This window comes from Plecotus auritus (assembly GCF_963455305.1).
Source record: "Plecotus auritus genome assembly, chromosome: 1".
In the NCBI taxonomy this organism is placed as follows: Eukaryota; Metazoa; Chordata; class Mammalia; order Chiroptera; family Vespertilionidae; genus Plecotus; species Plecotus auritus.
The window spans coordinates 236,844,903-236,872,749 of NC_137770.1; the positions used below are offsets into that span (position 1 = coordinate 236,844,903).

General features: G+C 41.8%; 1 protein-coding gene across 8 annotated transcripts in view; it reads left to right on the forward strand.

Annotated features, from left to right (window-relative positions):
- The window catches only part of KCNIP4 (potassium voltage-gated channel interacting protein 4), a 995,976-nt gene that overhangs the window by 865,560 nt on the left and 102,569 nt on the right, over positions 1-27,847 (forward strand). For 6 of the 8 annotated variants that reach the window (XM_080640388.1, XM_080640387.1, XM_080640389.1 and 3 more), the window contains exon 2: positions 26,962-27,086. In XM_080640388.1, the coding sequence (XP_080496514.1) occupies positions 26,962-27,086 (125 nt within the window). Of the gene's footprint in view, positions 1-696; positions 803-26,961; positions 27,087-27,847 lie in introns of all 8 variants that reach the window. The other 2 variants (XM_080640384.1, XM_080640391.1) reach the window with 2 other exon arrangements.

A 27,847-nucleotide genomic window follows, 5' to 3' on the forward strand; every position in this document is an offset into this window, starting at 1 on the left:
TCCCAAACTATCTCCTGAAGTCACAGACACCCTACTATTCCTGGTTAACAGTTTCAAACACACCTTGCTTGTTTTGGAGTTACTCTGCTTGAATAATTCCATCCAGTAATGTCGACATGTGAAGGACTGTCTCCCTCTGGGCTTGTCATCTTTAATGGCTAATGACGCTGCATATCAAGGACATCTATTCTCTCACTTTCAGGGAAGGCAAAGGTACTAACAGGTGATTGCAGTGTGAATGATTTATGCAAAGCATCTCTCTCCTTGGTAATCAGAGATGAGGAGCAATGAGAACAGAAAACTGCCATGGGGCCCTTAATGCTGGTTTGAATATTGAAATTTCAATCCAGTTAACCCTTTCAATGATACTGGCCTTATTTCCGATCTAAGGTCAAAAAGAAGCCACCAAATTCTTGTCATTCAAAAGATATGCTTGCACGATTCTGTTTTCACTTGCTAATCATTATGTTTAATGTAACATAAGGAAAAGGTTTGGGAAGGTAAACCTAAAACATAAGAATAACAGAAAGGGGAAAGAATTTTTTTTTCCCTCCTGGAGTCCCAACCTACTGCCTGTGATTGCCTGAGCTGCTGGCTGAGTATAGGTCCTGCCTGCTGGCTTCCTCTGATAACCATGCAGCCCGCCCTAGTTTCCCTTGGAAGACAGAGTTAACGGAACCTGTCGGTATCTTCTAGGTTTCCTCTACGCTCAGAACAGCACCAAGCGCAGCATCAAAGAGCGGCTCATGAAGCTCTTGCCCTGTTCAGCTGCCAAAACGTCATCTCCTGCTGTTCAAAGCAAGTTTGTTTGTTCGTTTGTTTCCCCAAAAATGTTTGCGTTGTTTGTTTAGGTCTGCATGCATTGCAGTTCTCTGCTTCTAAAGAGAATCAATACATTTTATTCCGCAAGACCAACTCTATTGATGTGCACGTGTTTACCTAAATACCCAGGGGAACTTTTGTGCAATTTCAAGGTGCTTCCTGATTGGCAGATGGACAGCTGGGTGTTGGTGTCAGGAACTTGGGCTTCAAAACATTTGGAAGTTTTTGTTTGATCTGAGTCTCAGATAACTCTTGGGTTCAGAGCAGTGTACCCTTTAAAGTGTATTTACCTTATGAATTTCTTGACTCCTCTACATGCATTTGGTGCTATAATTTAGATACTGCCAAACTTCAGAAATATGATTAGGTTCGAAAAACTACTATAAAGTGAAAAACATTTAGTACACAGATGTGACTTTTTTTTTCTTTGCCCACTCTCTACTTGTATCAATTAGGGTTCTCTAGAAAACAGAACCAATGCATACATATGCATACATATACATTTATATATACATATACTAGTACATGTATATACACATATACTGATATACATACATACATATAAAGAGATTTATTTTAGGGATAGGTTCACACTACTGTAGAGCCAGGCATGTCTGAAGTTCATAGGTCAGCCTGACAGGCTGGAAACTCAGATAGGATTTGGTGCTGTAACCTTGAGCAGAATTCCTTCTCCAGGAAACTTCTGTTTTTGCCTCTTTCCAACTGATTGGATGAGGTCCACCCACATGATCCAGGGCATTCTCATTTTCTGAAAGCCAATGGATTATAGATGTTAATCACATCCACAAAATATCTAGACAGTAACACTTAGATTAGTGTTTGATTAAATGAATGGGTTCTATAGCCTAGACAACACGGGACACATAGACTAACCAGCATACTCTCCATTTTCTCTTTCTCCAACTTCATGCCATTCTTAAGGAGTAGAAAATGAGGATATCTAATGGGAAACCCTTTATTTATTTTTTAAAAGATGCTATACAGCCCTAGTCAGTTTGGCTCAGTGAACAGAGTGTCAGCCTGAGTATCAAAGGGTCTCAGGTTTGATTCGGGCCAAAGGCATGTACCTTGGTTGCAGGCTCCTCCCCAGCCCGGGCCCTGGTGGGGGCTCATGCAGGAGGCAACCAAGCAATGTGTTTCTCTCACATCGGTGTTTCTCTCTGTCTTTGCCTCTCTCTTCCACTCTTCCTAAAAATCAATGGAAAAATATCCTCAGGTGAGGATTAATAAAGTTAAAATAGAATTTAAAAATGCCGTACATAATGAACATTTAAAAATATTCTAGGTATACAAACATTCTTTCATACACATTTTTTTTCAAGCATCAAAGGATAGTGGGAGTCAGACACACAGATGTGTTGTTCTTCCCCAGTTAGGAAACAAATAACTAAGAAGCTAGGAGAAACATTGTAGGTGCGGGGCTAAATTTCTGGTTTGAATATTGAAATTTTAATCAATTAACTCTTGCAATGATATTTATTTTATTCTCTATCTAAGGTTTAAAAAAGCCATCAAATTTTACTTTTGTCATTCGAAAGATTTACTTGAATGATTCTGTTTTCACTTGCTAATCATTATCTTTAATGCAACATAAGGAAAAGATTTGAAAAGAAAAACCTAAAAATGAGAATAACCCATGTCTTCGCCTACTCTCTTTATAGACTGCCACACTGTGTTGTAGGAACTGATGGACTCAATTCATGATTTGAAAATGTAAATGCCCTGAAATTTCACTAATCTCCACAACCAAAATGGAGAAAATATGTAAAGTACTTCAAACAACCCAATACATTCCAGTCAAAAGTCCCAGAAAAAAATGGTAAATCGTTTCACTGGCACTGACCAAAGGTAATATATCATAATAATAAGATTTAATTAATTCACTTAGTCATTCAACGTATATTTATTATATACCAGGCCTTGTCCTTGTGCTGGGAGAGAGAACAGTACATAAAACAGCTTTGAAAAAGATCTGTCCTGTTAGGACATTCTGTGGAAAGAGGGGGCAGGACAAAATTACTTTTATGAGTAATAACCATATGGACAAAAAAAAATAGAACTATGGTTGAGAAGCATTGCTTTGACGTTTTTCCTTCACTGAACACATGCACACCACCTCAAAAACAAAACATGACATGTCATCAGCAACCCGGAAGGCCATCATGAAGAATTATGCCAAAACCTAGTCCTGCATGCTACTGAAGCTGCAGAACGTTTTCTTGCCACAATTTGTCAGCAAATGTGGGCTGTTAGAGCCATTGCTTTTATCCTTTCAAGCTGGAGTTAAAATTGCCAACGGACCAGATAGTTACCAAAATACGGTCATTTGTACAAAGCAGACAGGTGAAATGTAACTTTCAAATGGATCGCTATATTTACTTAGGGAAGAACAAAATCGCCCAGTACTCTTGAGCATGCCTCCTGCTCCAATATTTAGTAAAGCACACAAATAGGTGGGATATTTTTCCATTGATTTTTAGGAAAAGTGGAAGAGAGAGGCAAAGACAGAGAGAAACACTGATGTGAGAGAAACACATTGCTTGGTTGCCTCCTGCATGAGCCCCCACCAGGGCCCGGGCTGGGGAGGAGCCTACAACTAAGGTACGTGCCTTTGGCCCAAATCAAACCTGAGACCCTTTGATACACTGCCATTTCCAAGCAGATATGTGGAAGATGTCAGAACATTTCTTGAAAGGAAAAAAAAAAGATACTGAAAAAAAATGAGCAGAAGGACTCCAAAAACTATTTTTATAAAAATGGGAGTTCATAAAACTGGCTGATAGTGAACCAACACTAGACATGGCTGCCAATGTGTGAACTCCAAATGGTCTGCAGATATAAAACTCCTGCCTTCAGCAGCCACCACTTTCCCCATTAGCTACCCATCACAGGAAAACCCCAGCATGTGGAAGTAAATTACTTGGAAAAGAGACCACATAATCCCATTGTTATGTTACTTTACAATAGTGATGTCATTAGATCCCTAAGTGGTTGGACACAAACTCAAAAGATGATATGAGAACATGAGGCACAAGGCAGGTGGTACCGGAGTGGCAGGAGGAAACGCATGGGCCCACGGGTCTGCATGCTGGACCACACACAGAGAACCCTAGGGCAGGGGAGGCCTGCCTGGGCCAGTTCCAGGCTTGAATGAACTGCAGGGTGGCTGAGGAAATATTCTAAACCAGATCCCATGCAGCTTCCAAGCTAGGGGCTGAACGTGAGTTTCATACAGGGCCAATACGCACCCTAAATTTCATTTTCTTATTCCAGGAAGGCAGATTGAAAAAAGAACTCTCATTTCTCTTGGCAGGAAATGTGAGATTTATCAATATTATGCAAATAACAACAACAAAAAAATATCTCCTGCAGAAAAACCTACACTTGCCTAAACTACGGAGCACTTAGGTTCTCACAATCAAGAGCCCGAGAGTTTGGAGGAAGCATAGGAAAGACATGTAGCCATATTTAGTTCCCAGACAGACTCTTGCTTCACCAGGGAGCAGCCCGCCTTCTTCAGGAAGCCACCCATTAGTGACAGCCAGCTTTAAGGGCACCCTCCCTCACAGTGAACTCAAATAAGCCTTCCTTTTCACTTCTGCCATACTCCTACCCCTGAGAGTATTCTTCATGTCAACACTTTCTTCCACAGAATAGTCTTCCTCCTCCTCTTCCTGCTCCTCCTCCTTCCCCTTGGGTTTATTTACAAAAGTTACTCAAGTTCATGGCAAAAAATTTGGCAAGTGTAAAAAAGATGAGAAATCTCTCTCTCTCTCTCTCTCTCTCTCTCTCACACACACACACACACACACACACACACACACACCACTCACAGCACACAACACACTCATAGTCCTGCTATACCCCTTTTCCTTAAAGTATCAATAAGTATGAACATCTTTTTTCATTTCTGTGTGTGTATCAATGAGATCTCATCTACACCAAGTTTTTTTTAATATATTTTTATTGATTTCAGAGAGAAAGGGAGAAGTAGAGAGAGATAGAAACATCAATGATGAGAGGGAATCATTGGTCGGCTGCCTCCTGCATACCCCACACTGGAGATCCAGCCTGCAACCCAGGCATATGCCTTGAACAGGAATCAAACTGTGACCTCCTGGTTCATAGGTCGACACTCAACCACTGAGCCATGCCAGCCAGGCTATACCTAGTTTTTATCCTTTATTACATTACATACTTTCATCAACTTGTTATTAGGCTTGTTATTAAAAAAAATTGAAATGTCATTTTCAATGGCAAACATAATATTACATTGTATAGTTATTATAAATTATATTTGACCATATTACCTGGTTTTGGAATATTTAGATTTTCTTCCCTTTTGAATTTTCCCCCCATAATATAAATAACATTGGGATAAACATATCTGTGCATATATCTATGTACATATAGCTATATATGTCTTTTACATTATTTTCTCTCAAATTTGAATTATTGGATGAAAAAATTAAATTATGTGAATGCAAGCTTCCCAGTGTATATCAGAAAAAAAAATTTTTTTAGTTGGCTTTTCAAATATTTAAACACATACATATTGCCTCCTGAGTTTTTTTGTTGTATGGACTTAATATGCTCAATATTTGGAAATTATATGTATTTTATAGTCAATTGTTAAATACAGACATAAACATTAGTTCTGCTGTCTGTACCCCAAATGAAAGCATTAAAATAAGTAGCACATGACGATGATTTTTAGCATGAAAAACCATAGGCTATTCTTAAATTTTTGAAAATCAGTTATATTACTCATCTATAACAAACAGCAAAAAATGATAAGCCCAGATTCCTGTTAAACCACAAATCTTGACTTTCATGTTTGCGAAGATAGTCAGACAAATATTGAAGTCCAACTGCTGTGGAAAGGTTTGAGGAACAACAGACATGGCTTTGAGAAGGAGGTAACAGCTCTATGCAATGGTTTCCAGTGGAGCAGGAGTGGTGGATATGATCTGCTGAGAATTAATGTGAGTGTTAGGATGTCTTCCTTCTGACACTAAGAACCCCCCAACAAGAATAGGAATAGGATAGCTACTGAGGCTGCCAACACCTAGGCCATGAGTGAAGGATTAGCTCCTTCAAGTTTTTGGCCCTGCCCCCTTTGCAGCCAATTGCTCACTGCTCTGTGCAACCCCAGGCCAGGATGCAAACATGAGCACCAACCTGATGCAGTAGACTGATCACTATCTCTCAGTCCCACTCCCCGGGTTGCTTATATCATTCATTGGCACCATAAACTGATAGTTGCTGAAATTAGAATCATCTTCCCTTCGTTTTATGCTCACCCACCCACCATCACCACACTCGGGTCAATTTTCTCAGAAATATCTTTTAAATTAACTTCTCCTTTTCATCTCTTGTGGTAGGGCTCTTGCTCAGACACTCATTATCTCTTCTAACAACCACTGAGAAAAGAAAAATGGAGGTAGCATGGGCTTTAGTGTGATCTCTGCATGATCTGAATTCCTCTCATGCCTCTTACTAAACAAAGTGCCTGAAATTACTTAGTTAAATTCTCTGGCCCCATAGTTTCCTGATTGAATCATTCATCCCATAATATTCTTTTGAGAGGCCATGTGTGGCAAGCATGATTGTAGGCACTGGCTTTTGAGCAGAGAATAGGACATATCAGTTCACTGTCCTCGTGGAGCTTTTATGGAAAGAGAGATGATAAAAATTAAAATAAAGATAGTCTCGGGAGTTGATGAATATTATAAAAAGGTAAACCTGTGGTAATGCACTGAATGTGGGTAGAGGAACTGCTTTGCCTCAATGATAGGGTGACTTTTGAGACCCTAAAACAAGAGGAGGTCAGTAATGTGAGGGTCTGGGGAGAGAGTTCCAAGGAAGAGGAAACAGCAATGAGAAGTTTCTAAGGAGGAAAGCCACATAGTTTATTCACAGTGCAGAAGGAAAGACCATAGTGGTCATCAGAAAAACGGGTTGTTGTGGGGACTGAACAAGATCATTTATGCAAAGCACTTGGCACATGAAACAGCATGAGTATGAATATATGACAAGTATTGACTCAGTCAAAGTGATACTCCCTCCTGAGGAAGGCATAGTGTCTTCCCCACACAACAGCTCAGAAAACAGGCACAGATAAGTCAGACAACTTTCCCATGATCAGAGCTGGGATTCTGACACCAGAGCCTGCTGTCTGCACCATTTTATCAGGCTGAGCTGGGGCATGGAAGATAAAGTGAGCTACTCAGTTATTCAGTGAGGAGAGATAGCCTTAACATGGATTAACAACATTTATTTTTTTAAAGAAAAAGAATGTGCGCTCACAGAGAGTAGAGGAGCTAGGGTTTTCTTGATAATAAAACCATTCCTGAAATAACTAGTTAAAATCCTTAATCCTATGTTTATCTACTCAACATATACCTTTGGACATCTAATTGTAGCTCTTTTTCATAATGTGAATCACAGATCTTCACATTGGGAAGGATTGTGGAAAAGCATAGGTTTGGCCCTCTGCCTCAGGGAAGGTAAGGCTTACATCCATTTCACACTTGAGGCAACTTTGGCCTTAAGATGCTGCAACACAACTAGAAATTGGAATAAAACCCATTCAAGCCCCCTTAGTCTTTTTTTTTAATATATTTTTATTAAGGTATTATATGTGTACATATCTTACCATTGCCCCCTCCCCACCCCACTCCCATACAGCAATGCCCTGACCCCCCAATGTTTTGCATCCATTGGTTATTCTTATATGCATGCATATAAGTCCTTCAGTTGATCTCTTATTTCCCCCACCTCTCCCTAACCTTCCCGCTGTAATTTGACAGTCTGTTTGATGCTTTACTGCCTCTGTATCTATCTTTTTGTTCATCAGTTTATAATGTTTTTTATTATCCACAAATGAGTGAGATCATGTGGTATTTTTCTTTCATTGACTGGCTTATTTCACTTAGCATAATGTTCTCTAATTCCATCCAGGTGCCTACAAATGATAGTAATTCCTTCTTTTTTATGGCAGCATAGTATTCCATTGTTAATCTTATGATACAGATATTCTTATTGAAAAGGTGCAAGATATGGGATTGTCATATCAATAGAATAATTCTTACTGGAAAATTTCCAAAAGAGAGCGAACGCCAGTTTCATGGGGTTGCCACATAGAGGGATCTATTGGATTAGATACTTCCAAGCAAAAAGTCATCATATTTTACATGCTATGAGTATCATTCCTAGTATAACAACAGCAATAATAACAGCCTATTATAAAGAATACTAGAGTTCCGGTGCACAAAATTCATGCACAGGTATGGTCCCTAGGCCTGGCCGGAGATCGAAGCACAAGTATTTGGTGTGGAAGGGCAGGTCCCAGCTGACCTCTGGGCCCTTGGCAGCACCTGGGCCCCTGGGCCCCCACGCGCCCCCCTCCACCTCACTCCACCTGATTCACAGCTCCCAAGTCCCCACATGGAAATGCAGTGAGAGTAGCTGGATGGATGCCGCGGGCTGGGGTGCAGCGTGGGCCTCTGGGCAGCCCAGTGGCACTGCACGGAAGCTGGGCAGGCAGCGCACTCTCTCCCAGTCAGCCTCGCAGGCCAGCTCCTGCGCGAAACCACAGGGAGCCCAACTGGCCCCTGTTGCCCCAGCGGCTGCAGCCCAGCTCACCCAGAAGATGAGCGTGGGTGTGGAACAGGCTCCTCACAGGCGCCCAGCACCTGGGCGCGGGGGCTTTCCTGGCACGCGAGCCCTGACGTCCTGGGAGAGAGTAACAAGGGGAGTGAGAGAGAGCTCTGTGGACACCCTGCATTCTCACTGCATCTCTGTCCCTGTTATCCCTGCCCCCAGGTAGCCAGCGAGAGGTTGCAGCATGTCACAGATGCCCGCCATGTTCCGCACCACCCCCTGCTGGTCAGTGCATGTCATAGCGAGCAGTCAAACTCCTGGTCTCCCAGTTGAATGACCACCAGAGGGGACAATTTGCATATTAGGCTTTTATTATATAGGATAGCCCTTTTTATATGAGAAAATGAAGACCCAGAGAAGGGAAGTAATTTGCTCAAAATCACAGAGCTTTTAAAAAAAATCTAGGCTCTTCCTCCCTCACAAGCACACATCTCCTAAACTCTAAGGGACCCCACACAGCTTGCAACCAGGGGAGCAATGGGCAGTAGCAATTCCTCCTAGGCTAACACCCTGAACCTGTCTCCAAGACCCCCTTTTCTCTGACTTACCAGTGACCTAAAGCAACCACACCTAGTCTCTCCTGTTGCTCCTTTTATCCTCAGCGCTTCCTGATTCACTGTCCCCAGATTTTGATTCTCAAAATAAAATAATAAAAATATCTAGGATGAGAAGTTGAACTCTGAGTCCAATACTTTTCAAAACTGAAATTCTATGATTTACTATCAGTCAGGGTCCAGGCAGGAAGCATAAGGCACACTTAGATGGGGCAATGGAGGGTAAATTAATGAAGGGATTATTTGCAACTGGCTGGAGTGAATGTTTTAATTTCTAGACTGTCACTTACCAGAAGATGAAGAAAACCATAGTTATAGCTATAACTATCATAGACATCTCCCCAACAGGGACTCTGGCCTTTGGAAGAGCAATATAGCTACTATCAACTCCATGCCACCAAGGAGGGAACCCAAAGAATCAATACCACAAACTATTTTCTTCCTTCTTGATCTTCTGTTGGTATTTCCCATTGGCCATACCCAATGGATAGGAGTGTAGGTTACACCCATAGAGATCTGCCTCACATTCTGTTGTCTTATGAACCAGAAGTTGGGGATCTACTGGACCACTGACAATTCTCAGAGCCAGTCACACTGCTCTTCTTCTTGTAAGATTTATTCCCAATTCCATGACATCTTGGAGGCTGACAGCTGGCTCACAGTTACATGTTGACATTGAGTAGATAAATATAGGATTAAGGAATTTAGCTATTTCATGAATGGCTTAGAATCAAGAAATTCCTAGCTACTGTTCTCTTTTGAGCACAAATGCTTTTCCTTTAAAAATAAGTGCTGTCAAATCTGTGGCTATATATCCACATTGACTGAGTAATTCACTTTTTTCTCCTTGCCCAGTTCTTTCCCTATTTATCCAAAGGACATGATGGTGACCAAAGGTTACTCACTAGATAATGGTAAGGAATAAATGCAAAAATAAAATAAAATAAACAGCCATTATGTGTGTGTGTGTATTTTAAATTTAAATTTGCTTTATAATAACACTAGAGGCCTGGTACACAAATTCATGCACCAGTGGGGTCCCTCGGCCTGGCCTGTGGGATTGGGCCAAAACCAGCTCTCCGACATCCCCTGAGGGGTCCCAGATTGCAAGAGGGTGCAGGCCAGGCAGGCCTAGGGGCCCTACCAGTGCAAGATCAGGGCCAGGGAGAGACACGGTAGGTCGGCCAGCTGGGGAGGGACAATGGGAGGGCTCCAGGGCGTATCTGGCCATCTCTCTCGGTCCCAATCGGCCGGACCCCAGCAACAAGCTAACCTACCAGTCGGAGCATCTGCCCCCTGGTGGTCAGTGCACATCATAGCGAGCAGTTGAGTGGCCTTAGCATATCATTAGCATATTATGCTTTGATTGGTTGAATGGCCATTGGGCTGACTGGACACTTAGCCTATTAGGCTTTTATTATATAGCATTTACCCAGTAGAATCTCAGTGCCCTCATTCAATCAAAATACTTGATTCCCCAAATTAAAGCCTTATTCTAGGGGTTTTTGTTGTTGATTTAAGCAGACACAGAAGAGCAAATGAAACAAGATTATTATAAAGCTAGACTACTCATAACTCATAAGCCACCATCATCAAATTGCCTTGTATAATTGCAAAACATAATTCCCTAACTCTACTTCAGGTTTTTGGTGTCAAACCCAGCATAACATTTCAGTGTTTTGTTTCCTGGCAGCTTATTGATCATGAAAGTTTTAGATGCCTCTCTTGGCTGAGAAACCATCAGCATGTGGCTGTTGGATTTATTTAAAAAAAAAAATGACTTGAACTGCCAACATGCTGCCAATTAAAAATACAACAGTAACCTCCAGGAAGTTTTTTAAAAAAATATTTAGCCTTCTGACAATTAATTAATCTCATGCTAACTCCTTGGTAGACTTTAGCTAAAAGCTCTGACCTGGGCATATAGTCAGAGAAATTTTTGGAAGAACAGAAACATAACCCGTGAGGGTTTGTAAACTTAATTTGCATGTATGAAGCAAGGTCCTTCAACTTTATCATCTGTATGAGCTAAAAAATTTTGTGATAGAATTTTCAGATGTTATTTTTACTTATTTAATAAGCACTGGTATAGATCTAAGTGCTTTGCATATGCCTTGGACAGTGTTGCTCAGTGGTTGGGCATCATCTGGTACACCAAAGGTTGCTGGTTTGATTCCTGGTCAGGGCAGGCTCAATCCCCAATAGAAGACATACAGGAGGTAGCTGATGGATGTTCTGCTCTCACATCAATGTTTCTCTCCCTCCCTCTTCCTTCCTTTTTCTCTAAAAAAAAAAAAAAAATCAATTTAAAAAATAAATAAAAAAGAAGTGCTTTACACAGTTTAATTTATTTTATCCTAAAACCTGTCCTATAAAATGGACACTTTATTATTCACATTTTACAAAATAGGCAACTGAGGGATGAAGGCTAATTCGCTTGCCTGAATCAGTAAGAGGTGTGGGGGCAGGGGCAGAATCTGTGTACTTTACCAGTTCTCTAGTTACATTCGCTGTGTTGGTCAGTTTTATAAAAAAAAAAAAAAAAAAAAAAAAAAAAAAAAAAGTATTTTCCACTTACCTACTCAACATAGGGCACCCTTGCGACGCCCATGTTGTCCAGAGAGATTGTGTTCTCCTGACCTCAGTCTGATCATATTCAAATGAAAAGTGCAGACTGTGCCTCATCTCCTAGATCTAACCTTGCAGGAACATTGAGATGGCATTACCTATTTCTGGCTGGGGCAGTGGATGTTCCAAAGCTAGCATTTAATTTCTCTTGTTCCTGGTACTTCACTGCTCATGAAAGGCAGCAAGTGGGAAAATTGGAAACTCTACTTAATCCCATTTTAATACCAACCAGCCTGTCACTTACTTATTGTAAACTGTGTGTTGTAATAATTAGAATAATTGCCCCTTCCCTTTGTATGGGATTTTATAGGTTTTAAAATTCTTTCTCTTGATTATCTTATATCATCCTCATAAAGCTTCTGGGAGAATAACACATCACAGGAATTATAGCCTTCTTTTAACAAACTGAAAAATGGAGAGATTAAGTGGCTTGTTCAAAGTTGTATAGCTGTTTAGTGACAAATAGGAAGATGGGCTTTTTGTTTTGTTAAATTCCTGGTCTATCATGTATCTACCAGGAATCTTCATTAAATCATGCATGAGTCTTGGTATAGGAAAGCCAGAGGCAGGTACCCCAGGACAGCCATTTCCTGTTGGCAGGTTTAGTAGATTTCACGTAGGTAAAGAAGACCTTTATGGAGCACAAACTATGTGAAAAGTAACAGTGCCCAGAACAGGGGAACACATAGATCATGATGTCTGAAGGCTGACCTGGTACTGAAATAAACAGACATATATAAAGATCACTCAGATACAACAAATTCAAGAAAAACGCTGTGAGAGGCAATGCTAGAGAGGTAAAGAGTTACAAAGTTAAGAGCGATAATGCTGGGATTAGCCTATTGGGTTCAAACCTCGGTTCTGTGACTAGCTATAGAAACCTCGGATACGTTTCTTACCCTTGAGTTTAATTGCCTTCTGTGTACAGTGGAAATAATAGTAGCAATATTATATGTTCACTCAAAAGTTCAAATGAGCATGTGAAGTGTTTACAATAGTGACTGGCTAGTAAGTGATCCCTAAATGTTGGTTGCCAATGCTGTTATTCTATCCTATGATGATCATGACTCCTAGCAGGGGTCCTCAAACTACGGCCCGCGGGCCACATGCGGCCCACCGAGGACATTTATCCGGCCTGCCGGGTGCCACTGCCTGTCCTGCTTAGCAGCCGACTCGTCCCGGGCCCGCAGTGCGCATAGGAATTTGTTCATAGTTTTTTTTTTAAAACTATAGTCCAGCCCTCCAACTGTCTGAGGGACAGTGAACTGGCCCCCTGTTTAAAAAGTTTGAGGACCCCTGTTAGCCACAGATGTGAGACTGAATCTCTCCTCAGTGCATTTCACAAAGAGAGAATATTTCAGCAGTGCTCTTTGGAGAAGAATCATCATTTCACTGGAGACAGAAAAAGCAGGAGGAACATTCTAGGTACCTGAAAAGATAAAGCTTAAGACAGAAAGAATGAGAAATAGGGAGGAGAAGGCTGAAAAGGTGCTCTGGGACCAGAATTTGTAGGTCCTTGGTGCCAACATCAATCTGGACCTTACTCTGCAGTAAAGGCCGAGGTGATGGGGAGTTATCCAATACTTGTATTTATTTATTTCTACTTCAGCTTTATTGAGTTATTTGGCATATAAAATTGTAAGATATTTAAAATGTACATCATGGTGATGTGATATTTTATACATTGTGAAAGGATTCCCACCATTTAGTTACTTAACACATCCATCACTTCACATTTATTTAGTGTGAGTTTGTTTTTTTAATGGGGCGGGGGTAGGATATTTAAGTTTTACTATCTTAGAAAATTTCAATTATACAACATAGTGTTATCAAATATAGCCACCATGTTCTACATTAGCTCCTCAACCCTTATTTATCTTATAGCTGAAAGCTTATCCAATCTTGCCCTATTCCCTCCCTCCCTGCCCAACCTACCTCCAGTCCTTGGCAACCCTTTTTCATTCTGTTTCTATGAATTTGACTTTTTTATTTTATTATTTATTTATTTATTTTAAAATTCTATATATAGGTGATATCATAAAGTATTTGTCTTTCTCTGTCTGGCTTATTTAACTTAGCATAATGCCCTCAAGTTCCATGTATATTGCCACAAACAGCCAGATTTCCTTCTTTCTCTCGCTGAATAACATTCCATTGTATATCTATACCAAGTTTCCTTTATCCTGTACATCTGTTGATGGACACTTAGGTCATTTCTATATCTTAGCTTTTGTGAATATTTCTGCAATGAGCAAGTGAGTGAAGATATCATTTTGATATACTGTTATTTTCTCTGGATATATGTATGCCCAGAAGTTTGATTACTGGTTCAAAATGGAGAATGTATCCTTTTCTCTTTGGGTTTTGAGATGGCTAGAGTTAGCCAAGAGTCAAGGGAGCTGGACACAAGTCCTACCTTAGAAAAGATGATGGTGAACTTGAAGTCAGAGAAAAGACGAGCAAAGAATCAAGAGTAACGTTTAATACAAGACATGAACAGGGTGTCAAAACTGTCAGCAAAAGCTAACTGGGTATTGATTTCTGAATCAAGGAACCAACTGAAACTCAGCATGAGAACATGACATGATAATAAATCATAAAATCTCCACTTAAGTGAGAGAACTAAACAACGAAATGAAATCATTAACCCAAGACCTCACAATTACTCTGTGTTGAAGGAGGGGTTTCACCTCAGTGTAATGCCAGAGCGTTGGGTCTTCACCATAGACTTCCCTGTCTAGAGAGGAGGACAAATGCCTCAATATAAGGAGGTGGTTATAGAAGGGAGAAGAAGGACTTGAAATGCATGGTGAAGGTGCAACTGGAAACACTGAGGAGCAATTGGTGGCAGTAAGTGAAAGATAGAAAACGTACGAAGTGATTCCACCAGAGGGATACTGGTGCATTAAGCAAGGTGAGGAACAGAGAAGGCCATGAAAGTTAAGAAGAGGGGATCATTTGATTTTAGACATGGTTTAAAGTGTCTGAAGAACACAAGCCATTCCCAGAAGCAAGCTTTATTGACAATCGTTGTATCTTTTTTGTTCATATTACCTGTATAATGAAATCTTTTTTCTTCCCACTTGATTTTTTTCACTGTTTTTTAATTGCTAATTTCAACCAAAAGGGATGGAGTGATGACTACTTATAAAAAGCTACATAGAGGTTTAGATTTATTTTATTTTATTTTTCATAATGAAGATTAGTGTGTGTTTTTTAAAATATATTTTTATTGATTTCAGAGAGGAAGAGAGAGGGACAGAGAGATAGAAATATCAATGATGAGAATCATTGATTGGCTGCCTCCTGCATGCCCCCTACTGGGGATCGAGCCCACAACCTGGGCATGTACTTTTGACCAGAATTGAACCTGGGACCCTTCAGTCCGCAGGCCAAACCAGCTAGGGCTAGAAGTTTAGATTTAAAAAGCTATCTCTGTTTTTTGTCTCTTTTATTGATGATTTCATAATTGGTCACTTGTGCAGTTTCTAGTAGGAGTCATAAATACCTCTTGTCCACTTGCCTTGACCTGGAGAGTAATACTTGGGCTAAACATTAACAGTAGCAAGGCCAATTTCTGCTGGTGTCCTTTATACACTGACAGGAACCTAACACTTCAGGCAGACTCAATTTTACACCCCACCAGGTCTATAAAATTGTTCTGTTATCTGCTTAGATTGCAGGGTTAAAGTTTAACCTCCTTGCTTCCAAATTGCTTTTTTTTGCCAGGGGATCTAGAGCTGCAAGCGTGATGGGCAGAAGCCCCTTCGGGGAACACTGGCCCATCTTTGCTCATAAACTTTCAGAGGGAGAAAAAAAAGAACAAAACAGCAAGCTCTGAAGATGAACTGACAGAAGAAAGCTTATTCACCTTTTAGCAAAACATTTTCATTGGAGACTTTGGGTAGAAAAACAACTCCACGGTACATTTTGTGTTCTCTGAATCTGCTTAGAGGTGGGCAAATTCTCCAGTGAGTGTTCCTGGAGGTAATAAAAGTCATGTTTAATTGAGCTCAGAGACAGGGTAAAGTCAAGCAGTGCTTTAGGTGAGCAGAGGTGGCAAAAGCATGATAATAATAGCAGAAAGCATGCGTATGGATTCCGATGGTGCACCATACACTATGCAAAACCCTTTACATACAGATTCTATTCAATCTTCAGAATTATTCAGGTGCTATTACGATCACCATTTAACAACTGAGGAGAATAAAGATTTGAGGTTGTAAGTGACTTGTCCCACATTGTAAGGCTACTAAGTGGTAGAGCTGAAACTCAAGCCCAGGTCATTTAGTCATTTGACACATTTTTATTTTATTATTTTAAATGTTTTTATTGATTTCAGAAAGGAAGGGAGAGGGAAAGAGAGATATAAACATCAATGATGAGAGAGAATCATTGATTGGCTGCCTCCTGCACGCCCCCCACTGGGGATCGAGCCCACAACCTGGGCGTGTGCCCTTGACCAGAATAGAACCTGGGACCCTTCCGTCCACAGGCCGACGCCCTATCCATTGAGCAAACCAGCTGGGGCTCATTTGACACATTTTTATCCATACCTGCCACACGGGAGACATTAATCTTGGTGGTGAGGTTGCAGCCATGAACAAGCCCGTGAACTCTGGAACGAGACATCAGACTCTGACTGTCGTACTGTGTGAACATGGGCAAGTTACTTACGTTCTCTGTGCTAGTGTCTTCATCTTTAGAACATAATACAGTGTGCTCATGGGAATTTTATGAGTAAATGTATGTAAAATGCTTACACAGATCAAATGCTATGAAGAGTGGTTTACTAATATTATTACACTAGAGGCCTGGTGCACGAAATTCATGCACGGGGGAGGAGGGTGTCCCTCAGCCCAGCCTGCACCCTCTCCAATCTGGGACCCCTCGAGGGATGTCCAACTGCCCGTTTTTGGGGGGATTTATGTATCTTCTGAAATTGAAACTTTGTAGCCTTAAGCGGAGGCCTGGGCCGGCCAGGGTGTGCGGAAAGCTTGGCTTCCTCCATCACCGGGGGCAACCCTAGCCTCCTGCTCTTTCCAGCTCCGTGGCTGCCGCCATTTCTGTTTGGTTTTATGTATCTTCTATCATTGAAACTTTGTAGCCTTGAGTGGAGGTCTAGGCCCGACAAGAGCAGGCGGAAAGCTTGGCTTCCTCCATCGCCGGGGAAACCCAAGCCTCCCTCCTGCTCTCTGTGGCCATAGCCATCTTGGTTGGGTTTATTTGCATATTTGCTCCTGATCGGCTGGTGGGCATGGCTTGTGGGTGTAGGGGAGTGATGGTTAATTTGCATATTACTCTTTTATTAGATAGGATTTTTAGGACAAACAGGAGAAAGTCTATCAAAATTCAAGAGAAGCTCTACTGTTAAGGCATTGTTCCTTAGTGTAGTATGATGGGCTATCTTTCTTTACCTTGCTTCATGTTTCACTACTTTTTAAATTTTTCTCTTTGATCATAGTTCCTCTCAGCTGTCGCCTTTCCCGACAACAAGAATATCTTAGAGTAATATCTTTTTAGTCTGCCTCTGTGTGCAAGTTCAATCACATTTCTAGTTTCCTTCTGCCCTCACCCCAGCATGTTTGCTGTAGATTTTCTCTCTGTGTTTAATGACTGGCAAAAATCATGTTTATTTCCCTCACTTACCAAAAAGCGAATAGGACCCTATCACCTATAAAATAATGCCTCTTTTAGAAGGGACCCTTCATGACTTGTAATAATAATATGGATAATGATAATAAGAAGCATTCCCCATAGGTGATTATATTTTAAAATCTAAGCTGTGTAAATAGTAATTAATGTTTACAAATAAGGTAGAGACAATGAATTCATATGTGCTGTGAGCAATTTTCTTCTGAGTAGTTATATTTTATAACTGATTGAATTAAATGACAAAATTGTAAAATAATAGGTTCTCCTGGAATAGAAATTGCAATGCCATTGCCAACAAACACCTCTAACAGAACACATTCAAAATAATTGGCTGTTTTCAAAGTACTTTTCATTTTCCATGTGATATATGAATATTAAATAGGATAAAGTACAATGATAAAGGGCTTTTTTGGTCCTAACATATTTTTAGGGTCAGAGTTGAAGAAACACATGATTGAGTGACAGGAATTGGAGGGGTTCCAATTGGTCTGGTGGTCTGGGAAGTGGTAGGACCCCACAGTGTTTTGATGGATGGGTTGCTTTCTACTCGGGACCTGTGCACAAACAACTTGGAGTGAACTGCTCATACACCTCCCATGTGCCTGAAAATAGCTCCTGGTGGGTGGATAGGTGAATGGTTGTGAAGACAAAAAGAGTTGAGAGTTAAACATTTGAAGTTGGCAAAGTTTAAAGAGTTGCTTCCATGCTGACCAGCATGGCTCAGTGATTCTTGCTCATCATTGATGTTTCTATTCCTCTCTCCCTCTCCCTTCCTCTGTCTGTAATCAATAAAAACATATATATAAAGAGTTGCTGCCAGAGCCTGGCCCAGGTCTAAACTCTCTATCCAGAGAAGTCAAATATAAGAACAGGAAGAGGAAAGACATGTTTGTGTCCAATCCCAGCTCCCCCACTTATCAGCTATATAGTTGTGCAGACTTGAGCAAATTCCTTAACCCTCGAAAATCTCTATCTTCAACTGATTATAATGCCAAACCATTTGAGCATTGAAGGGGGTGGAACTAAGAAATGGGACACTATGAGTATATGGCTGTACAAGATTTTGATGTAGAAAGGAAGGGAGGGGGAAAATTGCATGTCATGTAAAATTGCTTTGGAAATCTTCCTCCAGGTAACTTCATCTTGTCCTGATGTGTCAGACTGAACATTAAACATCATCTTATTCCAGAACTGGAGGCCTGGTGCACAACATCCACAGTTAGACATCCTTAATGCTGCCACAGAGGCGGGAGAGGCGCCTGCCACTACCGCTGTGCTCACCAGCCGTGAGCCCGGCTTGTGGCTGAGAAGCGCTCCCCTGTGGAAGTGCACTGACCACCAGGGGGCAGCTCCTGCATTGAACGTCTGCCCCCTGGTGGTCAGTGTGCATCATAGCAACCGGTCATTCTACCATTTGGTTGATTTGCATATTACCCTTTTATTATATAAGATTTCTCAGGAGTAGTTTCCAATGCTGTAATCAAGAATCCTACAGTATTGCTGAAACCGGTTTGGCTCAGTGGATAGAGCGTCGGCCTGCGAACTGAAGGGTCCCGGGTTCGATTCCAGTCAAGGGCATGTATCTTGGTTGTGGGCACATCCCTAGTGAGAGGTGTGCAGGAGGCAGCTGATCGATGTTTCTCTCTCATCAATGTTTCTAGCTCTCTATCCCTCTCCCTTCCTCTCTGTAAAAATATCAATAAAATATACTTAAAAAAAAAAGAATCCTACAGTATTGTTTAGTGTGAAGCTAAAGTCTGGAGTGAAATTTGTCAAACTCTTCTCCAATACCTGCCACTAGACCCCGCTTCTAAATAATAACATGTAACATATCATTAGGAGGTAGTTGTTCTCATCATGATGTTATTGTCATTCTTATCAAGTCACTATTAAAGCAATTTAATAAAGGGTCAACAGTAGGAGTAAAGACTCAGAGGGTGTTTTTATAAATGAGTCAAGCTGGCTGAATCTTTGGCTCAGTCAGACAAATCAATTTTAGCTCAAATAGAATTTTAAAGTTAGACTATCTATAATCCTTTTATAATGAAAAATAGATTTTTTTAAGAAGGGTCATGTTTTATTGAGAAATGGACCTCCTTACAGATACAAAGTGGCCTGGTTGTGGTGCTTCAAATAGTTATGCATTTGTTACACATTTTTTATTGAGCACTTTTAGATGCTGTTGGACCAGTGGAGCCAGTGGTCTGTCAGATCCTAGGAGAAACCATGGAGGCAATGGCCTCACAGTGTTATGACATGATAAGGCAAGGACTCGATTCTGTGTGCCTGACCTGTGTACTGAACCACATTATTTTTAAAATGTGATTTTTCTTTCTTAAAATGGTTTTATTTCAGCATTACAGGCCTTGCTTATAAACATGTGTATTAGGACCACAGGTCTCACATTCATGTTTGTTTATAAAGCAAGATGTTCTGTAGTTGTGTTCTGGAGGGTATGGCTTGACCTCGGATAGAGACAGGTGCGCATAATTATGAGTTGGGCTGTAATAAGATTCTACTGTATTTTTTTCTTTTCTATTTTAAGAGAAGTTGTGAGAAAGGGGAGAAAGATTACTATTTTTGAAACTCATTATGTTGTTCCCAAGTGATTTGAATTCCAATTTCTAGCCCAACTGTGTCATGGCCTAAGAGAACTGTTGACTCAGACATAGAGACTTAAATCTAAGGTGCAAAGTACAAAAAGAGACAGCCAGGAAGCTCAGGGGGTCTGGGTTTGGGAATTTATTGTCTGATTAAAATGAAATCTCTTAGAAGATGCATGAATTAAAATACCATTTGTATTCAGATTATCTCAGGATGCAAAGGCAGCACTGGAATTAGCAACGCATCTTGCTATGTGTTAACCGAGGCCTGGAGATGATTCAAGAGGCCAGAGTCCCACATGGTGCTAGTTTTTATTCCAGACAAACCCCTCAGCCTCCTGGAACTTAAAGAGGCCAGAGTCCCACATGGTGCTAGTTTTTATTCCAGACAAACCCCTCAGCCTCCTGGAACTTAACATTTCTCAGTGTTAAAATGAGGAAGAGCAAACAACCTTTCATGTTCTTTCCAGTTCTGAGATTTCATCACTTCCACACCTTATTCTACTTTTTCTGATCAGCACATCATCGACCACCATCACAGTGATCCCCTCAAGGTGGCTGGGCATGATTCCCCTGAGGAGTTGGGGTTCAGTGGCCACCTGGTTTGTGGTTTCAATTCTTTTATTCCCTAGGCTTTTAGACCAAAATATATAACTGTTACTCTCTCAAATAGCATGTTGACTAAACTCACAATCTTTGGTGTCAAAAAAAAACCCCAAAACAAAACAGGGATTAAATCCCAGCTCTGTCACTTACTAGCTGTGTGACCTTGAGTAAGTTGTTCAAGTTCATTGAGTCCCAGTTTATTCTTTGTAAAATAAGGGCAATAACAAATCACAGAATTTTTGTCAGTATCAGAATGAGATTATATACAGCCAGGCTTGGAGCAAAAGCTCTCCATAGGATGGTGGTTTTTATTACAATCTCAGCAAAGTGCTTAGAAAGTTGGACTTTAGGGTCCTAAAGACCCTTGTCTGCTTCATTACTAACCAGCCACCTGACCTTGAGCAAGCCCCTTAGAATCCCCAAGCCTCAGTTTTCTCATCTATAAATTGGGGATGATGATCACTTCTTTGATGGTCACGGTAAAGAATAAATAATATGATTGACTAACAAATTGCCCAGCACTCACTAGGCAAACTTGGTGAATAACAAGACCTGCTTTTATTCTTAGTGTGTGTCATTTGAATACAGTTCCGAGTTAGCTCAGGCTGCCATAACAAAATGCCATAGACTGGTGGCTTAAACAGGAGAAAGTTATTTCCTCATGGTTTTGGTGACACGAAGTCCAAAATCAAAGAGCCCGCAGGTTTCTTTTCCTGAGACCTCTCCCAGTGGCTTGCAGATGGCTGCCTTCTTGCTGTGTCTTCATGGCTTTTCCCTATGAGTGTGTATCCCAGGTCTCTCTCTTTCTCTTTCTTTTATCTTTATAAAGATACAAGTTGTATTGGATTAGGGTCCTATCTTTATGTCTTCATTTAACTTTACCTCCTTAAAGGCCATATCTTCAAATATAGTCATACTAGTGGCCCGGTGCACGAAATTTGTTCACGGGGGGCAGGGGGCAGGGGGAAGGGGTCCCTCAGCCCGGCCTGCACCCTCTCCAATCTGGGACCTCTTGGAGGATGTCCTACTGCCGGTTTACAGGGATTGGGCCTAAACCGGCAGTCAGACATCCCTCTCGCAATCCGGGACTGCTGGCTCCTAACCGCTCACCTGCCTGCCTACCTGATTGCCTCTAACCACTCTGCCTGCCAGCATGATCACCCCCAACTGCCCCCCGCCTCCAGCCTGCCCGCCCCAAATGCCCCCCCACCAGCCTGATCACCCCCAACTGCCCCCCATGCCAGCGTGCTTGACTCCAACTGCCCCCCCTGCTGGCCTGCTCACCCCCACCTGCCCTCCCCACTGGCCTGCTCACCCCCAACTGGCCCCCCTGCTGGTCTGCTCACCCCCAATGCCCCCACCCCCCGCACCAACCTGATCACCACAACTGCCATCCCATCCTGACCTGATCACCCACAACTGCCCTCCCTTCTTGGCCTCTAACTGCCTCTACCTCAGCCCCGCCACCATGGCTTTGTCCAGAAGAATGTCCGGAAGGTCTCCTAGAAGGTCTCCCAGTCTAATTAGATTATTACCCTTTTATTAGTATAGATAGAGACCTGGTGCATGGGTGGGGTCTGGCTGGTTTGCCCTGAAGGGTGTCCCAGATCAGGATGGGGGTTCCCATGGGGCATGGGGTGGCCTGGGCGAGAGGCCTGTGGTGGTTTGCAGGCCGGCCATGCCCCCATGAGGTGAGGCTGAGGGCTGTTTTCAAGCTGGCCACACCCCCTTCAGGGTGGAGTTTCTCATTGGTGTGCCTGGCCAGCCTGGGTGAGGGGCTGAGGGCTGTTTGCAGGCTGGCCAAGCCCCCCAGTGGGGACCCTCACCCATGGGGGTGTGGCCAGTCTGGGTAAGGGGCTGAGGGCCATTTTCAGGCTGGCTATGCCCCCCAGCCCTCCTTGAGCAGAGGCCAGGGTGGGCAGAAAGTTTGGCTTCCTCCATCGCTGGGGGCAACCCAAGCCTCTTGCTCACTCCAGCTCCATGGCCATCACCATCTTTGTTGGGTTAATTTGCATACTCACTCCTAATTGGCTGGTGGGCGTAGCAGAGTGACAGTAAATTTGCCTGTTTCTCTTTTATTAGTGTAGATTTGAGGGTTAGTCCTTCAACATACAAATTACACAATTCAACCCACAGAAGGGCCAGAAATCAGACAGCAGTAAATTAAGGAGAAAGCAGGAAGTAGGAAATGAACCCAGTGGAGAAACTCAACTTCTCTGAGACATTTGACAATGCAGGAAAGGAGAGAGGTTGTCATTTGTTTTATCATTGTTAAGAGAGCAAGTGGCAAAGCAGAAAGAACATGTTTTGTCATTAAAGACATGGATGTAAATCTTTTCTCTCTTTTTTTCTCCTGTGTGACATCTCGCCACTCATTTTTTTTTTTCCACTTCTATGAAACTCAGTACTCACATGTGTAAAGAATGGACAATTATAGCTCATCTTGGAGTTACTGCGAGGACTACCATAATATCAATAGAGCCCATCTCCTGACATATAATAGGAGCTCAGTAAATGCTAAGCACTACATTAAAATCCCCCCAAATGCATACTCTTCGGTGGTGGCTGAGTCACATCATGTATTTTGCAGCAGAATCACACTGTGCTCTCCACAGAGTTTGCCTCCAGGAATCAGAGTTTGGATTAGGTTAGACGGTGTTGCATTTTTAATTTATCATAAGCTGGTGATTGCTGATGATTCCACATGTGTGTTTAGAGCCTGTCAGCCTCCTGGAAATAGAAACAGCCCTTTGGCAGGTAGGAGTCATTAAGAAGCGAGGTACCAGTGAGCCAGGAAAACAAGAGAGCCTGCAGGCAGGCACTTCAAGTGTGCTGCTTTGAATATTGCATGTGCAGCTTTGAATATTGCATGTGCTACTCATCCTATCGCACACACTTAACTCAATTGCACTAACCTCTGGCCCCGGGTCTGTCATCTCAGTCTTGGCATCTGCAAGTCTGCAACAGCTGGGGAAGCAACTGTGTTGGGTGTGTGATAGAAAGACCAAACTTTAACCAGACTGCTGTGTGGTTACAAAGGCCAAAAGTTAATGCGCTGTTTTGTTTCTTTCTAGATGAGGGCCATTAGGTCTAGAGGAGGTTATACTATGATTCAAAGGCTACTCAGAAAATCTGATTAAAATTTCCTAGACTTCTGCCTTGCTGTGTTTCTCAGAACAATGCACAGTCAACATAGTGATTCCAAAGAAGGCATTTAAGGGCCACCAGTGGTCCACAAACCTCAGTCTGAGAAATAATTTTCTGAAGGGCAGCTAAGGTTCCAGGGACTCCAGAGGAATGTAAACTCTAGCAGCAACATCACTTGTTTATTGACTCATTCATTCGTTCACCAAATAATTCTTTTTTTTAATTAATTTCTTTATTGATTAAGGTATCACATATTTGTCCTCATTCCCCCATTCCCATCCCAAACCCCTCCCCACACATGCCCCCACCCCCCTGTTGTCCGTGACCACTGGTTAGGCTTATATGCATGCATACAAGTCCTTTGGTTGATCTCTCCCCCTTACCCCCACCCTCCCCTACCTTCCCTCTGAGGTTTGACAGTCTGATCGATGCTTCCCTGTCTCTGGGTCTGTTTTTGTTCATCAGTTTATGTTGTTCATTATTTCCCCTAGATGAGTGAGATCATGTGATACTAGAAATACACTTATAAGAACCGAAAATGAGATAAGCAATAATGGTTATGCTGGGAGGCAAATGAATCAGTCTGTAGTGAGTTTCTTTCTGGGCCAACAGTTCTTTTGAGTCCCAATTTCAATGCCAAACATGTCAGCGATGATATTTCAGTTCTGGATGGTGGACAAATGGTGGTAATGCAGGTCCGACCCTCTCTGGTTTGGTCCTGGGCAACCTGCCGTTCACCAAATAATTCTTGAGCCACAATGGGATATGAAACTCTGTATCAAGTCCAGAGGACATTCAGATCTGTAAGACATTACTCCTGTCTTCAAGGAACTCACAATAGAGAAGACAGACACAAACTGATCACAATGTTTTGCTTTACATGCTACATGAGAGGGAGGTAGTGTGTAGACCTCTGACCAGGGAGTCACCAGTCTGCATGCTGGAGCAATCAGGAAGGTTTTAGAGAAGAGGCAGTAATATTAGAATTGGCATAAAAGATACACACATTTCACCAGGTGAGAAAAGGACAGAGGAATATTTTAAGCTGAGGAAATTACACTCTAAATGGTTCATAAGGAACTTATACCAGGACATTTTTTGAGTAGGCAGAATCTTTCTATTTGTTATTGTTTGTTTACATTAGATCTGTTCTGTGAAACTTATTTCTCCATTGGCACCAACCATAACTACCAGGCAGCTCAAGTCATTGGATTCACAGCAGTCGTAGGGAGTACCATCTTCCTTCATTCTCTCTGCTCAGCACCCATGGAGTAGAATCAACTTATTCGCACCAATGAACAACGGAGAAAATTGAAGGAGCCCATTCTGGCATTTTTTTTCTTGCCTCATAAAGCCCAGCCTGAGGTCAAGCTGTTAAAGCCTAGCTGCCTTTCATTGGCTACTTTCTTTTCACATCCGTTAGAGGCAAACCACCAAAATTCTCATCAATTTTATCCTTGTCAGCTCAGAGTTACTCTTGGTCTTGCCATTTTTTCATGTCCCTCTTCTTATTCTTATCCATCAATCACTATTCTACAGCTTTTCCAGATCACTGTTGCAAAATAAATTATTTTGATACGAAAAGTACAAAGCAAATATTTGCTTTCACATCCTCTTTTTCATGTTGACAAACATAACTATTCCGAGTATTTGTTTCATCGCCATTATTGATCTTTCATAAACCCCTTGAGGGCAATGATGAGGACATGTGGAGATCAGACTTCCCCTGACCTTCATTTTCCTGCTAAGTGAGAGTTCTGGCCCGGAACTCTACTTCAGTGAGACAGAACAGTAAGTAGGTACACATGTTAGTGAAAGGCAGAATTATAATTTTTTTTTGGCTAATTTTATTGGGGTGATATTGGTTAATACAATTACATATGTTTCAGGTGCACAATTCTATGATACATCATCTGTTCATTTGTACTGTGTGTTCACCACCACCCCAAGTCAAGTCTTCTTCCTTTACCCTCTTCTAGCTGCCCCCACCCCTTCTCCCTCTGGTAATCACCAGAAAGGCAGCGTTACTAAGTATCAAAAATGATGTGACTTTTGTAATCAACAAGGACTACATTTCCAAATGACACATGTAGGGTGGAATTGGGGGTACTGGTGGCCCTGGGTCCAGAGTTGATAAGAAGAAGCTATTCTCCTGAGCTTCACCCCTTGGAGTTGGCAATCTGTAGCCAAGAGGAAGGAATATGATGGAGGGAAGCCATGGCCTCAGTACTGGGCCTGGATGCTTCCGTCCTTGATGAGTTTCTTAGCTGAGGTTTGAGCTGAACTATGGCAGGAAGAATTCCTTAGGCCTCCATTGGGCCCCACTACAAAGAGCTGGACCTCATTAAGGATGTTGTACTTTTTGAGACCCAAATACCCAGATCCTACTATATCCCAACACCTCCCAATGAACCTAATGCAAATATGCAAATGTTACCAGATGTTACTTGTGGGGAAGAAGGGTTCTATGGACAATTACCCTTTGGGGTTAATTGGGTTAAACAAAGCCAAACAGAATTCTTTGCTGCAAATTCTCTCTAAACCATCTAGTCCTGTGTTTTGCTCCCAAACTCTGAAAATGTTTACATTTCCCAAATTTATATGGACTGAACATTAGTTTGCATAGAGCACCTTAGAGAAATGTAGTAAATATATAATGCACAAAGTAAAGTGCAATATTTTATAATTTATCTGTAGCTGTGGATTTCCTTGTCTGCAAAATAGGGTTTGGCCAGAAGTTCCTATAGGCCCCGGTCCATCCAGCGTGCACCCATGGAGAGTGGGTTTATGCCAGAGATACTGGCCGCTGATTTTTCTCACTTGATCTGACTACTTTATTTGCAGCCCCTCAAAAAATACTTTATTTCAGAAGAATCCTTGTTGAGTATTAGCAAAGGCCTAACTCATAGATACAAAGATGATGTTGTTATTAAACTAAAATTCTGTTTTTATAACTATTACTTGTTAAATATACACAAATCCAAGGTTTTAAGTTTTCCATAATTTTTTTTTTCACTTTTCAAACTGTACTGGGAAATGTTAGTATGTAATGTCTAATCACTAGAAACTATGAAAACATATTATGTAGTATTAGCTTGGCTTCATAGTCTAAACTCCGGGAAATAATACATATTGATTGGCAGTGTGAGAATCATCCCTCTGGAAAAATAATAGGCACCTAGTAAATGCTCCTTTGTTTTCCTGAATAAGCGTTGGGGAGCCGTGACTGTTCTAAGACTCTGCTTGGTTTCCCTCCGCAGACAGCGTGGAGGATGAGCTGGAGATGGCCACCGTCAGGCATCGGCCTGAGGCCCTTGAGCTGCTGGAAGCCCAGAGCAAGTTCACCAAGAAGGAGCTCCAGATTCTTTACCGAGGATTTAAGAATGTAAGACCTTCCTTTTCAATTTTACCTTCACCCCGTTCTCAGGGGAGCATAGAGAAGAGAGAGGGAAAGAGGGCAAAATACAGTTCTGGGAGAGCCCCCCCCCCCCAATTTGCACATTTCATATCAATCTTTCCTAGATGTGACTATTGTTGTAGCCATTGGGACTATGACTCACTTGGGCACACCAATGCTCATATATTGTAGGTACACATAAAGCAAGAATGAGCAAAGGAGAAAGGTTTACTCGATTCAATTCTTAGTATTTTTTTTTCTTTTTCAGCCATCTATAATAATAAAAGTGTAATATGCTAATTACACCAGACATCCTTCCAGATGACCTTCTGAACGAAGCCAGGGCGTCAAGGGAAGCCCGGGTCCCAAATTCCTGCCAGTGGCCGGAGGGAAGCTGGTTCCCACAGTGGGGGAAGGAAGGCCTACTCTTGCACGAATTTTGTGCATCGGCCTCTAGTAATAACATAATTTCAATAAGCCCCAATTATCTCTTCATTTTTAAACTATAGTCTAGTGTTTGACTGGAAACTTGGCTATAGATTGGGCCCATCAAGGAAATCCCTCCCTTGCATTGGGGAAAAGTCACCATAAATTCAGTAGTTCCTAAAAGACCATGGTGCCACTGACTGGACCACAAGTGTCTGTAGGTAGCTCCTGCATCCAGTTCTCTGTGATCCAGGTGTGACTATGATAACTAATTGAGCTTTCAGAATATATTTTTAGGTTCCTTCATGCATATTATAAGCAAC